Source organism: Schistocerca piceifrons, chromosome 1, assembly GCF_021461385.2.
Source record: "Schistocerca piceifrons isolate TAMUIC-IGC-003096 chromosome 1, iqSchPice1.1, whole genome shotgun sequence".
NCBI classification, from domain to species: domain Eukaryota; kingdom Metazoa; phylum Arthropoda; class Insecta; order Orthoptera; family Acrididae; genus Schistocerca; species Schistocerca piceifrons.
In genome coordinates, this window is record NC_060138.1 from 1,231,125,090 (window position 1) to 1,231,142,225 (window position 17,136).

General features: G+C 44.7%; 3 protein-coding genes across 3 annotated transcripts; all 3 read right to left on the reverse strand.

The window, feature by feature from the left end:
* Positions 1-3,992: 3,992 nt before the first annotated feature.
* LOC124779913 (protein IWS1 homolog) lies at positions 3,993-7,866 on the reverse strand. The gene is made up of 6 exons (XM_047253743.1): positions 7,632-7,866; positions 6,976-7,214; positions 6,353-6,931; positions 5,261-6,307; positions 4,348-5,215; positions 3,993-4,252 (listed from the first exon to the last, which is right to left on the reverse strand). Exons 1-6 carry the CDS (start codon positions 7,864-7,866, stop codon positions 3,993-3,995), a joined length of 3,228 nt encoding a protein of 1,075 aa, XP_047109699.1.
* A 21-nt stretch (positions 7,867-7,887) lies between these two features.
* On the reverse strand, positions 7,888-12,153 carry LOC124779930. The gene is made up of 7 exons (XM_047253744.1): positions 11,962-12,153; positions 11,807-11,917; positions 10,270-11,527; positions 10,014-10,174; positions 9,624-9,968; positions 8,243-9,500; positions 7,888-8,147 (listed from the first exon to the last, which is right to left on the reverse strand). Exons 1-7 carry the CDS (start codon positions 12,151-12,153, stop codon positions 7,888-7,890), a joined length of 3,585 nt encoding a protein of 1,194 aa, XP_047109700.1.
* Positions 12,154-12,174: 21 nt separating this feature from the next.
* On the reverse strand, positions 12,175-14,024 carry LOC124779946 (protein IWS1 homolog). Its single transcript, XM_047253745.1, has 3 exons — positions 13,911-14,024; positions 12,530-13,787; positions 12,175-12,434 (listed from the first exon to the last, which is right to left on the reverse strand). Exons 1-3 carry the CDS (start codon positions 14,022-14,024, stop codon positions 12,175-12,177), a joined length of 1,632 nt encoding a protein of 543 aa, XP_047109701.1.
* Between the last annotated feature and the right edge of the window lie 3,112 nt (positions 14,025-17,136).

Genomic DNA, 17,136 nt, shown 5'->3' on the forward strand with positions numbered 1-17,136 from the left:
TTTAGAGCGCTCATCAGCCCATTCTCTAATAGTTTCTACTGAGTCTGCCAATGGCTCATCATCTATATCAAACTTCCCATTAGAGCGCTCATCAGCCCATTCTCTAATAGTTTCAACTGAGTCTGCCGGTGGCTCATCATCTATATCCAACTTCCCATTAGAGCGCTCATCAGCCCATTCTCTAATAGTTTCTACTGAGTCTGCCGGTGGCTCATCATCTATATCCAACTTCCCATTAGAGCGCTCATCAGCCCATGCTCTAATAGTTTCAACTGAGTCTGCTGGTGGCTCATCATCTATATCCAACTTCCCTTTAGAGCACTCATCAGCCCATTCTCTAATAATTCCTACTGAGTCTGCCGGTGGCTCACCATCTATATCCAACTTCCCATTAGAGCGCTCATCAGCCCATTCTCTAATAGTTTCTACTGAGTCTGGTCGTGGCTCATCATCTATATCCAACTTCTTATTAGAGCGCTCATCAGCCCATTCTCTAATAGTTTCTACTGAGTCTGCCGGTGGCTCATTATCCATATCCAACTTCTCATTAGAGCGCTCATCAGCCCATTCTCTAATAGTTTCTACTGAATCCGCTGGTGGTTCATCATCTATATCCAACTTCTCATTAGAGCGCTCATCAGCCCATTCTCTAATAGTTTCTACTGAGTCTGGTGGTGGCTCATCATCTATATCCAACTTCTCATTAGAGCGCTCATCAGCCCATTCTCTAATAGTTTCTACTGAGACTGCCGGTGGCTCATAATCTATATCCAACTTCCCATTAGAGTGCTCATCAGCCCATTCTCTAATAGTTTCTACTGAGTCTGCCGGTGGCTCATCATCTATATCCAACTTCCCATTAGAGCGCTCATCAGCCCATTCTCTAATAGTTTCTACTGAGTCTGGTGGTGGCTCATCATCTATATCCAACTTCCCATTAGAGCGCTCATCAGCCCATTCTCTAATAGTTTCTACTGAGTCTGGTGGTGGCTCATCATCTATATCCAACTTCCCATTAGAGCGCTCATCAGCCCATTCTCTAATAGTTTCTACTGAGTCTGGTGGTGGCTCATCATCTATATCCAACTTCTCATTAGAGCGCTCATCAGCCCATTCTCTAATAGTTTCTACTGAGTCTTGTGGTGGCTCATCATCTATTTCCAACTTCTCATTAGAGCGCTCATCAGCCCATTCTCTAATAGTTTCTACGGAGTCTGCTGGTGGCTCATCATCTATATCCAACTTCCCATTAGAGCGCTCATCCGCCCATTCTCTAATAGTTTCTACTGAGTCTGCCGGTGGCTCACCATCTATATCCAACTTCCCATTAGAACGCTCATCAGCCCATTCTCTAATAGTTTCTACTGAGTCTGCCGGTGGCTCATCATCTATATCCAACTTCCCATTAGAGCGCTCATCAGCCCATTCTCTAATAGTTTCTACTGAGACTGCCGGCGGCTCACCATCTATATCCAACTTCCCATTAGAGCGCTCATCAGCCTACTCTCTAATAGTTTCTACTGAGTCTGCTGGTGGCTCATCATCTATATCCAACTTCCCATTAGAGCGCTCATCAGCCCGCTCTCTAATGGTTTCTACTAAGTCTGCTGGTGGCTCATCATCTATATCCAACTTCCCATTAGAGCGCTCATCAGCCCATTCTCTAATAGTTTCTACTGAGTCTGCTGGTGGCTCATCATCTATATCCAACTTCCCATTAGAGCGATCATCAGCCCATTCTCTAATAGTTTTTACTGAGTCTGCCAGTGGCTCATCATCTATATCCAACTTCCCATAAGATCGCTCATCAGCCCATTCTCTACTAGTTTCTACTGAGTCTGCTGGTGGTTCATTATCTATATCCAACTTCTCATTAGAGCGCTCATCAGCCCATTCTCTGATAGTTTCTACTGAGTCTGCCGGTGGCTCATCATCTATATCCAACTTCCCATTAGAGCGCTCAACAGCCCATTCTCTAATAGTTTCTACTGAGTCTGCCGGTGGCTTATCATCTATATCCAACTTCCCATTAGAGCGCTCATCAGTCCATTCTCTAATAGTTTCTACTGAGTCTGCTGGTGGCTCATAATCTAAATCCAACTTCCCATTAGAGCGTTCATCAGCCCATACTCTAATAGTTCCTACTGAGTCTGCCGGTGGCTCATTATCTATATCCAACTTCCCATTAGAGCGCTCATCAGCCCATCCTCTAATAGTCTCTACTGAGTCTGCTGGTGGTTCATCATCTATATCCAACTTCCCATTAGAGCGCTCATCAGCCCATTCTCTAATAGTTTCTACTGAGTGTGCCGGTGGCTCATCATCTATATCCAACTTCCCATTAGAGCGCTCATCAGCCCATTCTCTAATAGTTTCTACTGAGTCTGCCGGTGGCTCATCATCTATATCCAACTTCCCATCAGAGCGCTCATCAGCCCATTCTCTAATAGTTTCTACTGAGTCTGCTGGTGGCTCATCATCTATATCCAACTTCACATTAGAGCGCTCATCAGCCCATTCTCTAATAGTTTCTACTGAGTCTGCCGGTGGCTCATCATCTATATAAAACTACCCATTAGAGCGCTCATCAGCCCATTCTCTAATAGTTTCTACTGAGTCTGCTGGTGGCTCATCATCTATATCCAACTTCCCATTAGAGCGCTCATCAGCCCATTCTCTAATAGTTTCTACTGAGTCTGCCGTTGGCTCATCATCTATATCCAACTTCCCATTAGATCGCTCATCAACCCATTCTCTAATAGTTTCTACTGAGTCTGCTGGTGGCTCATCATCTATATCCAACTCCTCATTAGAGCGCTCATCAGCCCATTTTCTAATAGTTTCTACTGAGTCTGCTGGTGGTTCATCATCTATATCCAACTTCCCATTAGAGCGCTCATCAGCCCATTCACTAATAGTTTCTACTGAGTCTGCCGCTGGCTCATCATCTATATCCAACTTCCCATTAGAGCGCTCATCAGGCCATCGTCTAATAGTTTCTACTGAGTCTCGTGGTGGGTCATCATCTATATCCAACTTCTCATTAGAGCGCTCATCAGCCCATTCTCTAATAGTTCAACTGAGTCTGCCGGTGGCTCATCATCTATATCCAACTCCCCATTAGAGCGCTCATCAGCCCATTCTCTAATAGTTTCTACTGAGTCTGCCGGTGGCTCATCATCTATATCCAACTCCCCATTAGAGCGCTCATCAGCCCATTCTCTAATAGTTTCTACCGAGTCTGGTGGTGGTTCATCATCTATATCCAACTTCTCATTAGAGCGCTCATCAGCCCATTCTCTAATAGTTTCTACTGAGTCTGCCGGTGGCCATATCTATATCCAACTTCCCATTAGAGCGCTCAACATCCCATTCTCCAATAGTTTCTACTCAGTCTGCTGGTGGCTCATCATCTATATTCAACTTCTGATTAGAGCGCTCATCAGCCCATTCTCTAATAGTTTCTACTAAGTCTGCTGGTGGATCATCATCTATATCCAACTTCTCATTAGAGTGCTCATCAGCCCATTCTCTAATACTTTCTACTGAGTCTGCCGGTGGCTCATTATCTATATCCAACTTCCCATTAGAGCGCTCATCAGCTCATTCTCTAATAGTTTCTACTGAGTCTGCTGGTGGTTCATCATCTATATCCAACTTCTCATTAGAGCGCTCATCAGCCCATCCTCTTATAGTTTCTACTGAGTCTGGTGGTGGCTCATCATCTATATCCAACTTCTCATTAGAGCGCTCTCAGCCCATTCTCTAATAGTTTCTACTGAGTCTGCCGGTGGCTCATCATCTATATCCAACTTCCCATTAGAGCGCTCATCAGCCCATCCTCTAATAGTTTCTACTGAGTCTGCCGGTGGCTCATCATCTATATCGAACTTCCCATTAGAGCGCTCATCAGCCCATTCTCTAATAGTTCCTACTGAGTCTGCAGGTGGCTCATCATATACATCCAACATCCCATTAGAGCGCTCATCAGCTCATTCTCTAATAGTTTCAACTGAGTCTGCCAGTGGCTCATCATCTATATCCAACTTCCCATTAGAGCGCTCATCAGCCCATTCTCTAATAGTTTCTACTGAGTCTGCCGGTGGCTCATCGTCTATATCCAACTTCCCATTAGAGCGCTCATCAGCCCATTCTCTAATAGTTTCTACCGAGTCTGGTGGTGGCTCATCATCTATATCCAACTTCTCATTAGAGCGCTCATCAGCCCATTCTCTAATAGTTTCTACTGAGTCTGCCGGTGGCCATAATCTATATCCAACTTCCCATTAGAGCGCTCAACATCCCATTCTCCAATAGTTTCTACTGAGTCTGCTGGTGGCTCATCACCTATATCCAACTTCTCATTAGAGCGCTCATCAGCCCATCCTCTAATAGTTTCTACTGAGTCTGGTGGTGGCTCATCATCTATATCCAACTTCTCATTAGAGCGCTCATCAGCCCATTCTCTAATAGTTTCTACTGAGTCTGCCGGTGGCCCATCATCTATTTCCAACTTCCCATTAGAGCGCTCATCAGCCCATTCTCTAATAGCTTCTACTGAGTCTGGTGGTGGCTCATCATCTATATCCAACTTCTCATTAGAGTGCTCATCAGCCCATTCTCTAATAGTTTCTACTGAGTCTGCCGGTGGCTCATTATCTATATCCAACTTCCCATTAGAGCGCTCATCAGCCCATTCTCTAATAGTTTCTACTGAGTCTGGTGGTGGCTCATCATCTATATCCAACTTCTCATTAGAGCACTCACCAGCCCATTCTCTAATGGTTTCTACCGAGTCTGCCGGTGGCTCATCATCTATATCCAACTTCTCATTAGAGCGCTCATCAGCCCATTCTCTAATAGTTTCTACTGAGTCTTGTGGTGGCTCATCATCTATTTCCAACTTCTCATTAGAGCGCTCATCAGCCCATTCTCTAATAGTTTCTACGGAGTCTGCTGGTGGCTCATCATCTATATACAACTTCCCATTAGAGCGCTCATCCGCCCATTCTCTAATAGTTTCTACTGAGTCTGCCGGTGGCTCACCATCTATATCCAACTTCCCATTAGAGCGCTCATCAGCCCATTCTCTAATAGTTTCTACTGAGTCTGCCGGTGGCTCATCATCTATATCCAACTTCCCATTAGAGCGCTCATCAGCCCATTCTCTAATAGTTTCTACTGAGACTGCCGGCGGCTCACCATCTATATCCAACTTCCCATTAGAGCGCTCATCAGCCTACTCTCTAATAGTTTCTACTGAGTCTGCTGGTGGCTCATCATCTATATCCAACTTCCCATTAGAGCGCTCATCAGCCCGCTCTCTAATGGTTTCTACTAAGTCTGCTGGTGGCTCATCATCTATATCCAACTTCCCATTAGAGCGCTCATCAGCCCATTCTCTAATAGTTTCTACTGAGTCTGCTGGTGGCTCATCATCTATATCCAACTTCCCATTAGAGCGATCATCAGCCCATTCCCTAATAGTTTTTACTGAGTCTGCCAGTGGCTCATCATCTATATCCAACTTCCCATAAGATCGCTCATCAGCCCATTCTCTACTAGTTTCTACTGAGTCTGCTGGTGGTTCATTATCTATATCCAACTTCTCATTAGAGCGCTCATCAGCCCATTCTCTGATAGTTTCTACTGAGTCTGCCGGTGGCTCATCATCTATATCCAACTTCCCATTAGAGCGCTCAACAGCCCATTCTCTAATAGTTTCTACTGAGTCTGCCGGTGGCTTATCATCTATATCCAACTTCCCATTAGAGCGCTCATCAGTCCATTCTCTAATAGTTTCTACTGAGTCTGCTGGTGGCTCATAATCTAAATCCAACTTCCCATTAGAGCGTTCATCAGCCCATACTCTAATAGTTTCTACTGAGTCTGCCGGTGGCTCATTATCTATATCCAACTTCCCATTAGAGCGCTCATCAGCCCATTCTCTAATAGTCTCTACTGAGTCTGCTGGTGGTTCATCATCTATATCCAACTTCCCATTAGAGCGCTCATCAGCCCATTCTCTAATAGTTTCTACTGAGTGTGCCGGTGGCTCATCATCTATATCCAACTTCCCATTAGAGCGCTCATCAGCCCATTCTCTAATAGTTTCTACTGAGTCTGCCGGTGGCTCATCATCTGTATCCAACTTCCCATCAGAGCGCTCATCAGCCCATTCTCTAATAGTTTCTACTGAGTCTGCTGGTGGCTCATCATCTATATCCAACTTCCCATTAGAGCGCTCATCAGCCCATTCTCTAATAGTTTCTACTGAGTCTGCCGGTGGCTCATCATCTATATAAAACTACCCATTAGAGCGCTCATCAGCCCATTCTCTAATAGTTTCTACTGAGTCTGCTGGTGGCTCATCATCTATATCCAACTTCCCATTAGAGCGCTCATCAGCCCATTCTCTAATAGTTTCTACTGAGTCTGCCGTTGGCTCATCATCTATATCCAACTTCCCATTAGATCGCTCATCAACCCATTCTCTAATAGTTTCTACTGAGTCTGCTGGTGGCTCATCATCTATATCCAACTCCTCATTAGAGCGCTCATCAGCCCATTTTCTAATAGTTTCTACTGAGTCTGCTGGTGGATTATCATCTATATCCAACTTCTCATTAGAGTGCTCATCAGCCCATTCTCTAATAGTTTCTACTGAGTCCGCCGGTGGCTCATTATCTAAATCCAACTTCTCAATAGAGCGCTCATCAGCCCATTCTCTAATAGTCTCTATTGAGTCTGCTGGTGGTTCATCATCTATATCCAACTTCCCATTAGAGCGCTCATCAGCCCATTCACTAATAGTTTCTACTGAGTCTGCCGCTGGCTCATCATCTATATCCAACTTCCCATTAGAGCGCTCATCAGGCCATCGTCTAATAGTTTCTACTGAGTCTCGTGGTGGGTCATCATCTATATCCAACTTCTCATTAGAGCGCTCATCAGCCCATTCTCTAATAGTTCAACTGAGTCTGCCGGTGGCTCATCATCTATATCCAACTCCCCATTAGAGCGCTCATCAGCCCATTCTCTAATAGTTTCTACTGAGTCTGCCGGTGGCTCATCATCTATATCCAACTCCCCATTAGAGCGCTCATCAGCCCATTCTCTAATAGTTTCTACCGAGTCTGGTGGTGGTTCATCATCTATATCCAACTTCTCATTAGAGCGCTCATCAGCCCATTCTCTAATAGTTTCTACTGAGTCTGCCGGTGGCCATATCTATATCCAACTTCCCATTAGAGCGCTCAACATCCCATTCTCCAATAGTTTCTACTCAGTCTGCTGGTGGCTCATCATCTATATTCAACTTCTCATTAGAGCGCTCATCAGCCCATTCTCTAATAGTTTCTACTAAGTCTGCTGGTGGATCATCATCTATATCCAACTTCTCATTAGAGTGCTCATCCGCCCATTCTCTAATACTTTCTACTGAGTCTGCCGGTGGCTCATTATCTATATCCAACTTCTCATTAGAGCGCTCATCAGCTCATTCTCTAATAGTTTCTACTGAGTCTGCTGGTGGTTCATCATCTATATCCAACTTCTCATTAGAGCGCTCATCAGCCCATCCTCTTATAGTTTCTACTGAGTCTGGTGGTGGCTCATCATCTATATCCAACTTCTCATTAGAGCGCTCTCAGCCCATTCTCTAATAGTTTCTACTGAGTCTGCCGGTGGCTCATCATCTATATCCAACTTCCCATTAGAGCGCTCATCAGCCCATCCTCTAATAGTTTCTACTGAGTCTGCCGGTGGCTCATCATCTATATCGAACTTCCCATTAGAGCGCTCATCAGCCCATTCTCTAATAGTTCCTACTGAGTCTGCAGGTGGCTCATCATATACATCCAACATCCCATTAGAGCGCTCATCAGCTCATTCTCTAATAGTTTCAACTGAGTCTGCCAGTGGCTCATCATCTATATCCAACTTCCCATTAGAGCGCTCATTAGCCCATTCTCTAATAGTTTCTACTGAGTCTGCCGGTGGCTCATCGTCTATATCCAACTTCCCATTAGAGCGCTCATCAGCCCATTCTCTAATAGTTTCTACCGAGTCTGGTGGTGGCTCATCATCTATATCCAACTTCTCATTAGAGCGCTCATCAGCCCATTCTCTAATAGTTTCTACTGAGTCTGCCGGTGGCCATAATCTATATCCAACTTCCCATTAGAGCGCTCAACATCCCATTCTCCAATAGTTTCTACTGAGTCTGCTGGTGGCTCATCACCTATATCCAACTTCTCATTAGAGCGCTCATCAGCCCATCCTCTAATAGTTTCTACTGAGTCTGGTGGTGGCTCATCATCTATATCCAACTTCTCATTAGAGCGCTCATCAGCCCATTCTCTAATAGTTTCTACTGAGTCTGCCGGTGGCCCATCATCTATTTCCAACTTCCCATTAGAGCGCTCATCAGCCCATTCTCTAATAGCTTCTACTGAGTCTGGTGGTGGCTCATCATCTATATCCAACTTCTCATTAGAGTGCTCATCAGCCCATTCTCTAATAGTTTCTACTGAGTCTGCCGGTGGCTCATTATCTATATCCAACTTCCCATTAGAGCGCTCATCAGCCCATTCTCTAATAGTTTCTACTGAGTCTGGTGGTGGCTCATCATCTATATCCAACTTCTCATTAGAGCACTCACCAGCCCATTCTCTAATGGTTTCTACCGAGTCTGCCGGTGGCTCATCATCTATATCCAACTTCTCATTAGAGCGCTCATCGGCCCATTCTCTAATAGTTTCTACTGAGTCTGCTGGTGGATCATCATCTATATCCAACTTCTCATTACAGTGGTCATCTGCCCATTCTCTAATAGTTTCTTCTGAGTCTGCCGGTGGCTCATTATCTATATCCAACTTCTCATTAGAGCGCTCATCAGCCCATTGTCTAATAGTTTCTACTGAGTGTGCTGGTGGTTCATCATCCATATCCAACTTCTCATTAGAGCGTTCATCAGCCCATTCTCTAATAGTTTCTACTGTGTCTGGTGGTGGCTCATCATCTATATCCAACTTCTCATTAGAGCGCTCATCAGCCCATTGTCTAATAGTTTCTACTGAGTGTGCTGGTGGTTCATCATCTATATCCAACTTCTCATTAGAGCGCTCATCAGCCCATTCTGTAATAGTTTCTACTGTGTCTGGTGGTGGCTCATCATCTATATCCAACTTCTCATTAGAGCGCTCATCAGCCCATTCTCTAATAGTTTCTACTGAGTCTGGTGGTGGCTCATCATCTATATCCAACTTCTCATTAGAGTGCTCATCAGCCCATTCTCTAATAGTTTCTACTGAGTCTGCCGGTGGCTCATTATCTATATCCAACTTCTCATTAGAGCGCTCATCAGCCAATTGTCTAATAGTTTCTACTGAGTGTGCTGATGGTTCATCATCTATATCCAACTTCTCATTAGAGCGCTCATCAGCCCATTCTCTAATAGTTTCTACTGTGTCTGGTGGTGGCTCATCATCTATATCCAACTTCTCATTAGAGCGCTCATCAGCCCATTCTCTAATAGTTTCTACTTAGTCTGCTGGTAGCTCATCATCTATATCCAACTTCCCATTAGAGCGCTTATCAGCCCATTCTTTAATAGTTCCTACTGAGTCTGCCGGTGGCTCATCATCTATATCCAACATCCCATTAGAGCGCTCATCAGCCCATTCTCTAATAGTTCCTACTGAGTCTGCCGGTGGCTCATCATCTACATCCAACATCCCATTAGAGCGCTCATCAGCCCATTCTCTAATAGTTTCTACTGAGTCTGCCGGAATCTCATCATCTATATCTAACTTCCCATTAGAGCACTCATCAGCCCATTCTCTAACAGCCTCTACTGAGTCTGCCGGTGGCTCATCATCTATATCCAACTTCCCATTAGAGCGCTCATCAGCCCATTCTCTAATAGTTTCTACTGAGTCTGCTGGTGGCTCATCATCTATATACAACTTCCCATTCGAGCGCTCATCAGCCTATTCTCTAATTGTTTCTACTGAGTCTGCCGGTGGCTCATCATCTATATCCAACTTCCCATTAGAGCGCTCATCAGCCCATTCTCTAATAGTTTCTACCGAGTCTGGTGGTGGCTCATCATCTATATCCAACTTCTCATTAGAGCGCTCATCAGCCCATTCTCTAATAGTTTCTACTGAGTCTGCCGGTGGCCATAATCTATATCCAACTTCCCATTAGAGCGCTCAACATCCCATTCTCCAATAGTTTCTACTGAGTCTGCTGGTGGCTCATCACCTATATCCAACTTCTCATTAGAGCGCTCATCAGCCCATCCTCTAATAGTTTCTACTGAGTCTGGTGGTGGCTCATCATCTATATCCAACTTCTCATTAGAGCGCTCATCAGCCCATTCTCTAATAGTTTCTACTGAGTCTGCCGGTGGCCCATCATCTATTTCCAACTTCCCATTAGAGCGCTCATCAGCCCATTCTCTAATAGCTTCTACTGAGTCTGGTGGTGGCTCATCATCTATATCCAACTTCTCATTAGAGTGCTCATCAGCCCATTTTCTAATAGTTTCTACTGAGTCTGCCGGTGACTCATTATCTATATCCAACTTCCCATTAGAGCGCTCATCAGCCCATTCTCTAATAGTTTCTACTGAGTCTGGTGGTGGCTTATCATCTATATCCAACTTCTCATTAGAGCACTCACCAGCCCATTCTCTAATGGTTTCTACCGAGTCTGCCAGTGGCTCATCATCTATATCCAACTTCTCATTAGAGCGCTCATCGGCCCATTCCCTAATAGTTTCTACTGAGTCTGCTGGTGGATCATCATCTATATCCAACTTCTCATTACAGTGCTCATCTGCCCATTCTCTAATAGATTCTTCTGAGTCTGCCGGTGGCTCATTATCTATATCCAACTTCTCATTAGAGCGCTCATCAGCCCATTGTCTAATTGTTTCTACTGAGTGTGCTGGTGGTTCATCATCTATATCCAACTTCTCATTAGAGCGTTCATCAGCCCATTCTCTAATAGTTTCTACTGTGTCTGGTGGTGGCTCATCATCTATATCCAACTTCTCATTAGAGCGCTCATCAGCCCATTGTCTAATAGTTTCTACTGAGTGTGCTGGTGGTTCATCATCTATATCCAACTTCTCATTAGAGCGCTCATCAGCCCATTCTGTAATAGTTTCTACTGTGTCTGGTGGTGGCTCATCATCTATATCCAACTTCTCATTAGAGCGCTCATCAGCCCATTCTCTAATAGTTTCTACTGAGTCTGGTGGTGGCTCATCATCTATATCCAACTTTTCATTAGAGTGCTCATCAGCCCATTCTCTAATAGTTTCTACTGAGTCTGCCGGTGGCTCATTATCTATATCCAAATTCTCATTAGAGCGCTCATCAACCAATTGTCTAATAGTTTCTACTGAGTGTGCTGATGGTTCATCATCTATATCCAACTTCTCATTAGAGCGCTCATCAGCCCATTCTCTAATAGTTTCTACTGTGTCTGGTGGTGGCTCATCATCTATATCCAACTTCTCATTAGAGCGCTCATCAGCCCATTCTCTAATAGTTTCTACTTAGTCTGCTGGTAGCTCATCATCTATATCCAACTTCCCATTAGAGCGCTTATCAGCCCATTCTTTAATAGTTCCTACTGAGTCTGCCGGTGGCTCATCATCTATATCCAACTTCTCATTAGAGTGCTCATCAGCCCATTCTCTAATACTTTCTACTGAGTCTGCCGGTGGCTCATTATCTATATCCAACTTCTCATTAGAGCGCTCATCAGCTCATTCTCTAATAGTTTCTACTGAGTCTGCTGGTGGTTCATCATCTATATCCAACTTCTCATTAGAGCGCTCACCAGCCCATCCTCTTATAGTTTCTACTGAGTCTTGTGGTGGCTCATCATCTATATCCAACTTCTCATTAGAGCGCTCTCAGCCCATTCTCTAATAGTTTCTACTGAGTCTGCCGGTGGCTCATCATCTATATCCAACTTCCCATTAGAGCGCTCATCAGCCCATCCTCTAATAGTTTCTACTGAGTCTGCCGGTGGCTCATCATCTATATCGAACTTCCCATTAGAGCGCTCATCAGCCCATTCTCTAATAGTTCCTACTGAGTCTGCAGGTGGCTCATCATATACATCCAACATCCCATTAGAGCGCTCATCAGCTCATTCTCTAATAGTTTCAACTGAGTCTGCCAGTGGCGCATCATCTATATCCAACTTCCCATTAGAGCGCTCATCAGCCCATTCTCTAATAGTTTCTACTGAGTCTGCCGGTGGCTCATCGTCTATATCCAACTTCCCATTAGAGCGCTCATCAGCCCATTCTCTAATAGTTTCTACCGAGTCTGGTGGTGGCTCATCATCTATATCCAACTTCTCATTAGAGCGCTCATCAGCATATTCTCTAATAGTTTCTACTGAGTCTGCCGGTGGCCATAATCTATATCCAACTTCCCATTAGAGCGCTCAACATCCCATTCTCCAATAGTTTCTACTGAGTCTGCTAGTGGCTCATCACCTATATCCGACTTCTCATTAGAGCGCTCATCAGCCCATCCTCTAATAGTTTCTACTGAGTCTGGTGGTGGCTCATCATCTATATCCAACTTCTCATTAGAGCGCTCATCAGCCCATTCTCTAATAGTTTCTACTGAGTCTGCCGGTGGCCCATCATCTATTTCCAACTTCCCATTAGAGCGCTCATCAGCCCATTCTCTAATAGCTTCTACTGAGTCTGGTGGTGGCTCATCATCTATATCCAACTTCTCATTAGAGTGCTCATCAGCCCACTCTCTAATAGTTTCTACTGAGTCTGCCGGTGGCTCATTATCTATATCCAACTTCCCATTAGAGCGCTCATCAGCCCATTCTCTAATAGTTTCTACTGAGTCTGGTGGTGGCTCATCATCTATATCCAACTTCTCATTAGAGCACTCACCAGCCCATTCTCTAATGGTTTCTACCGAGTCTGCCGGTGGCTCATCATCTATATCCAACTTCTCATTAGAGCGCTCATCGGCCCATTCTCTAATAGTTTCTACTGAGTCTGCTGGTGGATCATCATCTATATCCAACTTCTCATTACAGTGCTCATCTGCCCATTCTCTAATAGTTTCTTCTGAGTCTGCCGGTGGCTCATTATCTATATCCAACTTCTCATTAGAGCGCTCATCAGCCCATTGTCTAATAGTTTCTACTGAGTGTGCTGGTGGTTCATCATCTATATCCAACTTCTCATTAGAGCGTTCATCAGCCCATTCTCTAATAGTTTCTACTGTGTCTGGTGGTGGCTCATCATCTATATCCAACTTCTCATTAGAGCGCTCATCAGCCCATTGTCTAATAGTTTCTACTGAGTGTGCTGGTGGTTCATCATCTATATCCAACTTCTCATTAGAGCGCTCATCAGCCCATTCTGTAATAGTTTCTACTGTGTCTGGTGGTGGCTCATCATCTATATCCAACTTCTCATTAGAGCGCTCATCAGCCCATTCTCTAATAGTTTCTACTGAGTCTGGTGGTGGCTCATCATCTATATCCAACTTCTCATTAGAGTGCTCATCAGCCCATTCTCTAATAGTTTCTACTGAGTCTGCCGCTGGCTCATTATCTATATCCAACTTCTCATTAGAGCGCTCATCAGCCAATTGTCTAATAGTTTCTACTGAGTGTGCTGATGGTTCATCATCTATATCCAACTTCTCATTAGAGCGCTCATCAGCCCATTCTCTAATAGTTTCTACTGTGTCTGGTGGTGGCTCATCATCTATATCCAACTTCTCATTAGAGCGCTCATCAGCCCATTCTCTAATAGTTTCTACTTAGTCTGCTGGTAGCTCATCATCTATATCCAACTTCCCATTAGAGCGCTTATCAGCCCATTCTTTAATAGTTCCCACTGAGTCTGCCGGTGGCTCATCATCTATATCCAACATCCCATTAGAGCGCTCATCAGCCCATTCTCTAATAGTTCCTACTGAGTCTGCCGGTGGCTCATCATCTACATCCAACATCACATTAGAGCGCTCATCAGCCCATTCTCTAATAGTTTCTACTGAGTCTGCCGGAATCTCATCATCTATATCTAACTTCCCATTAGAGCGCTCATCAGCCCATTCTCTAACAGCTTCTACTGAGTCTGCCGGTGGCTCATCATCTATATCCAACTTCCCATTAGAGCGCTCATCAGCCCATTCTCTAATAGTTTCTACTGAGTCTGCTGGTGGCTCATCATCTATATACAACTTCCCATTCGAGCGCTCATCAGCCTATTCTCTAATTGTTTCTACTGAGTCTGCCGGTGGCTCATCATCTATATCCAACTTCCCATTACAGCGCTCATCAGCCCACTCTCTAATAGTTTCTACTGAGTCTGCTGGTGGCTCATCATCTATATCCAACTTCCCTTTAGAGCGCTCATCAGCCCGTTCTCTAATAGTTTCTACTGAGTCTGCTGGTGGCCTATCATCTATATCCAACCTCCCATTAGAGCGCTCATCAGCCCAATCTCTAATAGGTTCTACTGAGTCTGCCACTGGCTCATCATCTATATCCAACTTCCCATTAGAGCGCTCATCAGCCCATTCTCTAATAGTTTCCACGGAGTCTGCTTGTGGCTCATCACCTATATCCAACTTCCCATTAGAGCGCTCATCAGCCCATTCTCTAATAGTTTCTACTCAGTCTGCTGGTGGCTCATCATCTATATCCAACTTCCATTTAGAGCGCTCATCAGCCCATTCTCTAATAGTTTCTACTGAGCCTGCCAATGGCTCATCATCTATATCAAACTTCCCATTAGAGCGCTCATCAGCCCATTCTCTAATAGTTTCAACTGAGTCTGCCGGTGGCTCATCATCTATATCCAACTTCCCATTAGAGCGCTCATCAGCCCATTCTCTAATAGTTTCTACTGAGTCTGCCGGTGGCTCATCATCTATATCCAACTTCCCATTAGAGCGCTCATCAGCCCATTCTCTAATAGTTTCTATTGAGTCTGCCAGTGGCTCACCATCTATATCCAACTTCCCATTAGAGCGCTCATCAGCCCAATCTCTAATAGTTTCTACTGAGTCTGCTGGTGGCTCATCATCTATATCCAACTTCCCATTAGAGCGCTCATCCGCCCATTCTCTAATAGTTTCTACTGAGTCTGCCGGTGGCTCACCATCTATATCCAACTTCCCATTAGAGCGCTCATCAGCCCATTCTCTAATAGTTTCAACTGAGTCTGCCGGTGGCTCATCATCTATAACCAACTTCCCATTAGAGCGCTCATCAGCCCATTCTCTAATAGTTTCTACTGAGTCTGCCGGTGGCTCATCATCTATATCCAACTTCCCACCAGAGCGCTCATTAGCCCATCCTCTAATAGTTTCTACTGAGTCTGCCGGTGGCTCATCATCTATATCCAACTTCCCATTAGAGCGCTCATCAGCCCACTGTCTAATAGTTTCTACTGAGTCTGCTGGTGGCTCATCATCTATATCCAACTTCCCATTAGAGCGCTCATCAGCCCATTCTCTAATAGTTTCTACTGAGTCTGCTGGTGGCTCATCATCTATATCCAACTTCCCATTAGAGCACTCATCAGCCCTTTCTCTAATAATTCCTACTGAGTCTGCCGGTGTCTCATCATCTATTTCCAACATCCCATTAGAGCGCTCATCAGCCCATTCTCTAATAGTTTCTACTGAGTCTGCTGGTGGCTCATCATCTATATCCAACTTCCCATTAGAGCGCTCATCAGCCCATTCTCTAATAGTTTCTACTGAGTCTGCCGGTGGCTCATCATCTATATCCAACTTCCCATTAGAGCGCTCATCAGCCCATTCTCTACTAGCTTCCACTGAGTCTGCTGGTGGCTAATCTTCTATATCCAACTTCCCATTAGAGCGCTCATCAGACCATTCTCTAATAGTTTCTACTGAGTCTGCTGGTGGCTCATCATCTATTTCCAACTTACCATTAGAGCGCTCATCAGCCCATTCTCTAATAGTTTCTACTGAGTCTGGTGGTGGCTCATCATCTATATCCAACATCTCATTAGAGCGCTCATCAGCCCATTCTCTAATAGTTTCTACTGAGTCTGCCGGTAGCTCATCATCTATATCCAACTTCCCATTAGAGCGCTCATCAGCCCATTCTCTAATAGTTTCTACTGAGTCTGCCAATGGCTCATCATCTATATCAAACTTCCCATTAGAGCGCTCATCAGCCCATTCTCTAATAGTTTCTACTGAGTCTGCCGGTGGCTCATCATCTATACCCAACGTCCCATTAGAGCGCTCATCAGCCCATTCTCTAATAGTTTCTACTGAGTCTGCCAGTGGCTCATTATCTATATCCACCTTCCCATTAGAACGCTCATCAGCCCATTCTTTAATAGTTTCTACTGAGTCTGCCGGTGGCTCACCATCTATATCCTTCTTCCCATTAGATCGCTCATCAGCCCAATCTCTAATAGTTTCTACTGAGTCTGCTGGTGGCTCATCATCTATATCGAACTTCATATTAGAGCGCTCATCCGCCCATTCTCTAATAGTTTCTACTGAGTCTGCCGGCGGCTCACCATCTATATCCAACTTCCCATTAGAGCGTTCATCAGCCCATTCTCTAATAGTTTCAACTGAGTCTGCCGGTGGCTCATCATCTATATCCAACTTCCCATTAGAGCGCTCATCAGCCCATTCACTAATAGTTTCTACTGAGTCTGGTGGTGGCTCATCATCTATATCCAACTTCCCATTAGAGCGCTCATCAGCCCACTCTCTAATAGTTTCTACTGAGTCTGCTGGTGGCTCATCATCTATATCCAACTTCCCATTAGAGCGCTCATCAGCCCATTCTCTAATAATTCCTACTGAGTCTGCCGGTGGCTCATCATCTATATCCAACATTACATTAGAGCGCTCATCAGCCCATTCTCTAATAGTTTCTACTGAGTCTGCTGGTGGCTCATCATCTATATCCAACTTCCCATTAGAGCGCTCATCAGCCCATTCTCTAATGGTTTCTACTGAGTCTGCCAGTGGCTCATCATCTATATCCAACTTCCCATTAGAGCGCTCATCAGCCCATTCTCTAATAGTTTCCACTGAGTCAGCTGGTGGCTCATCTTCTATA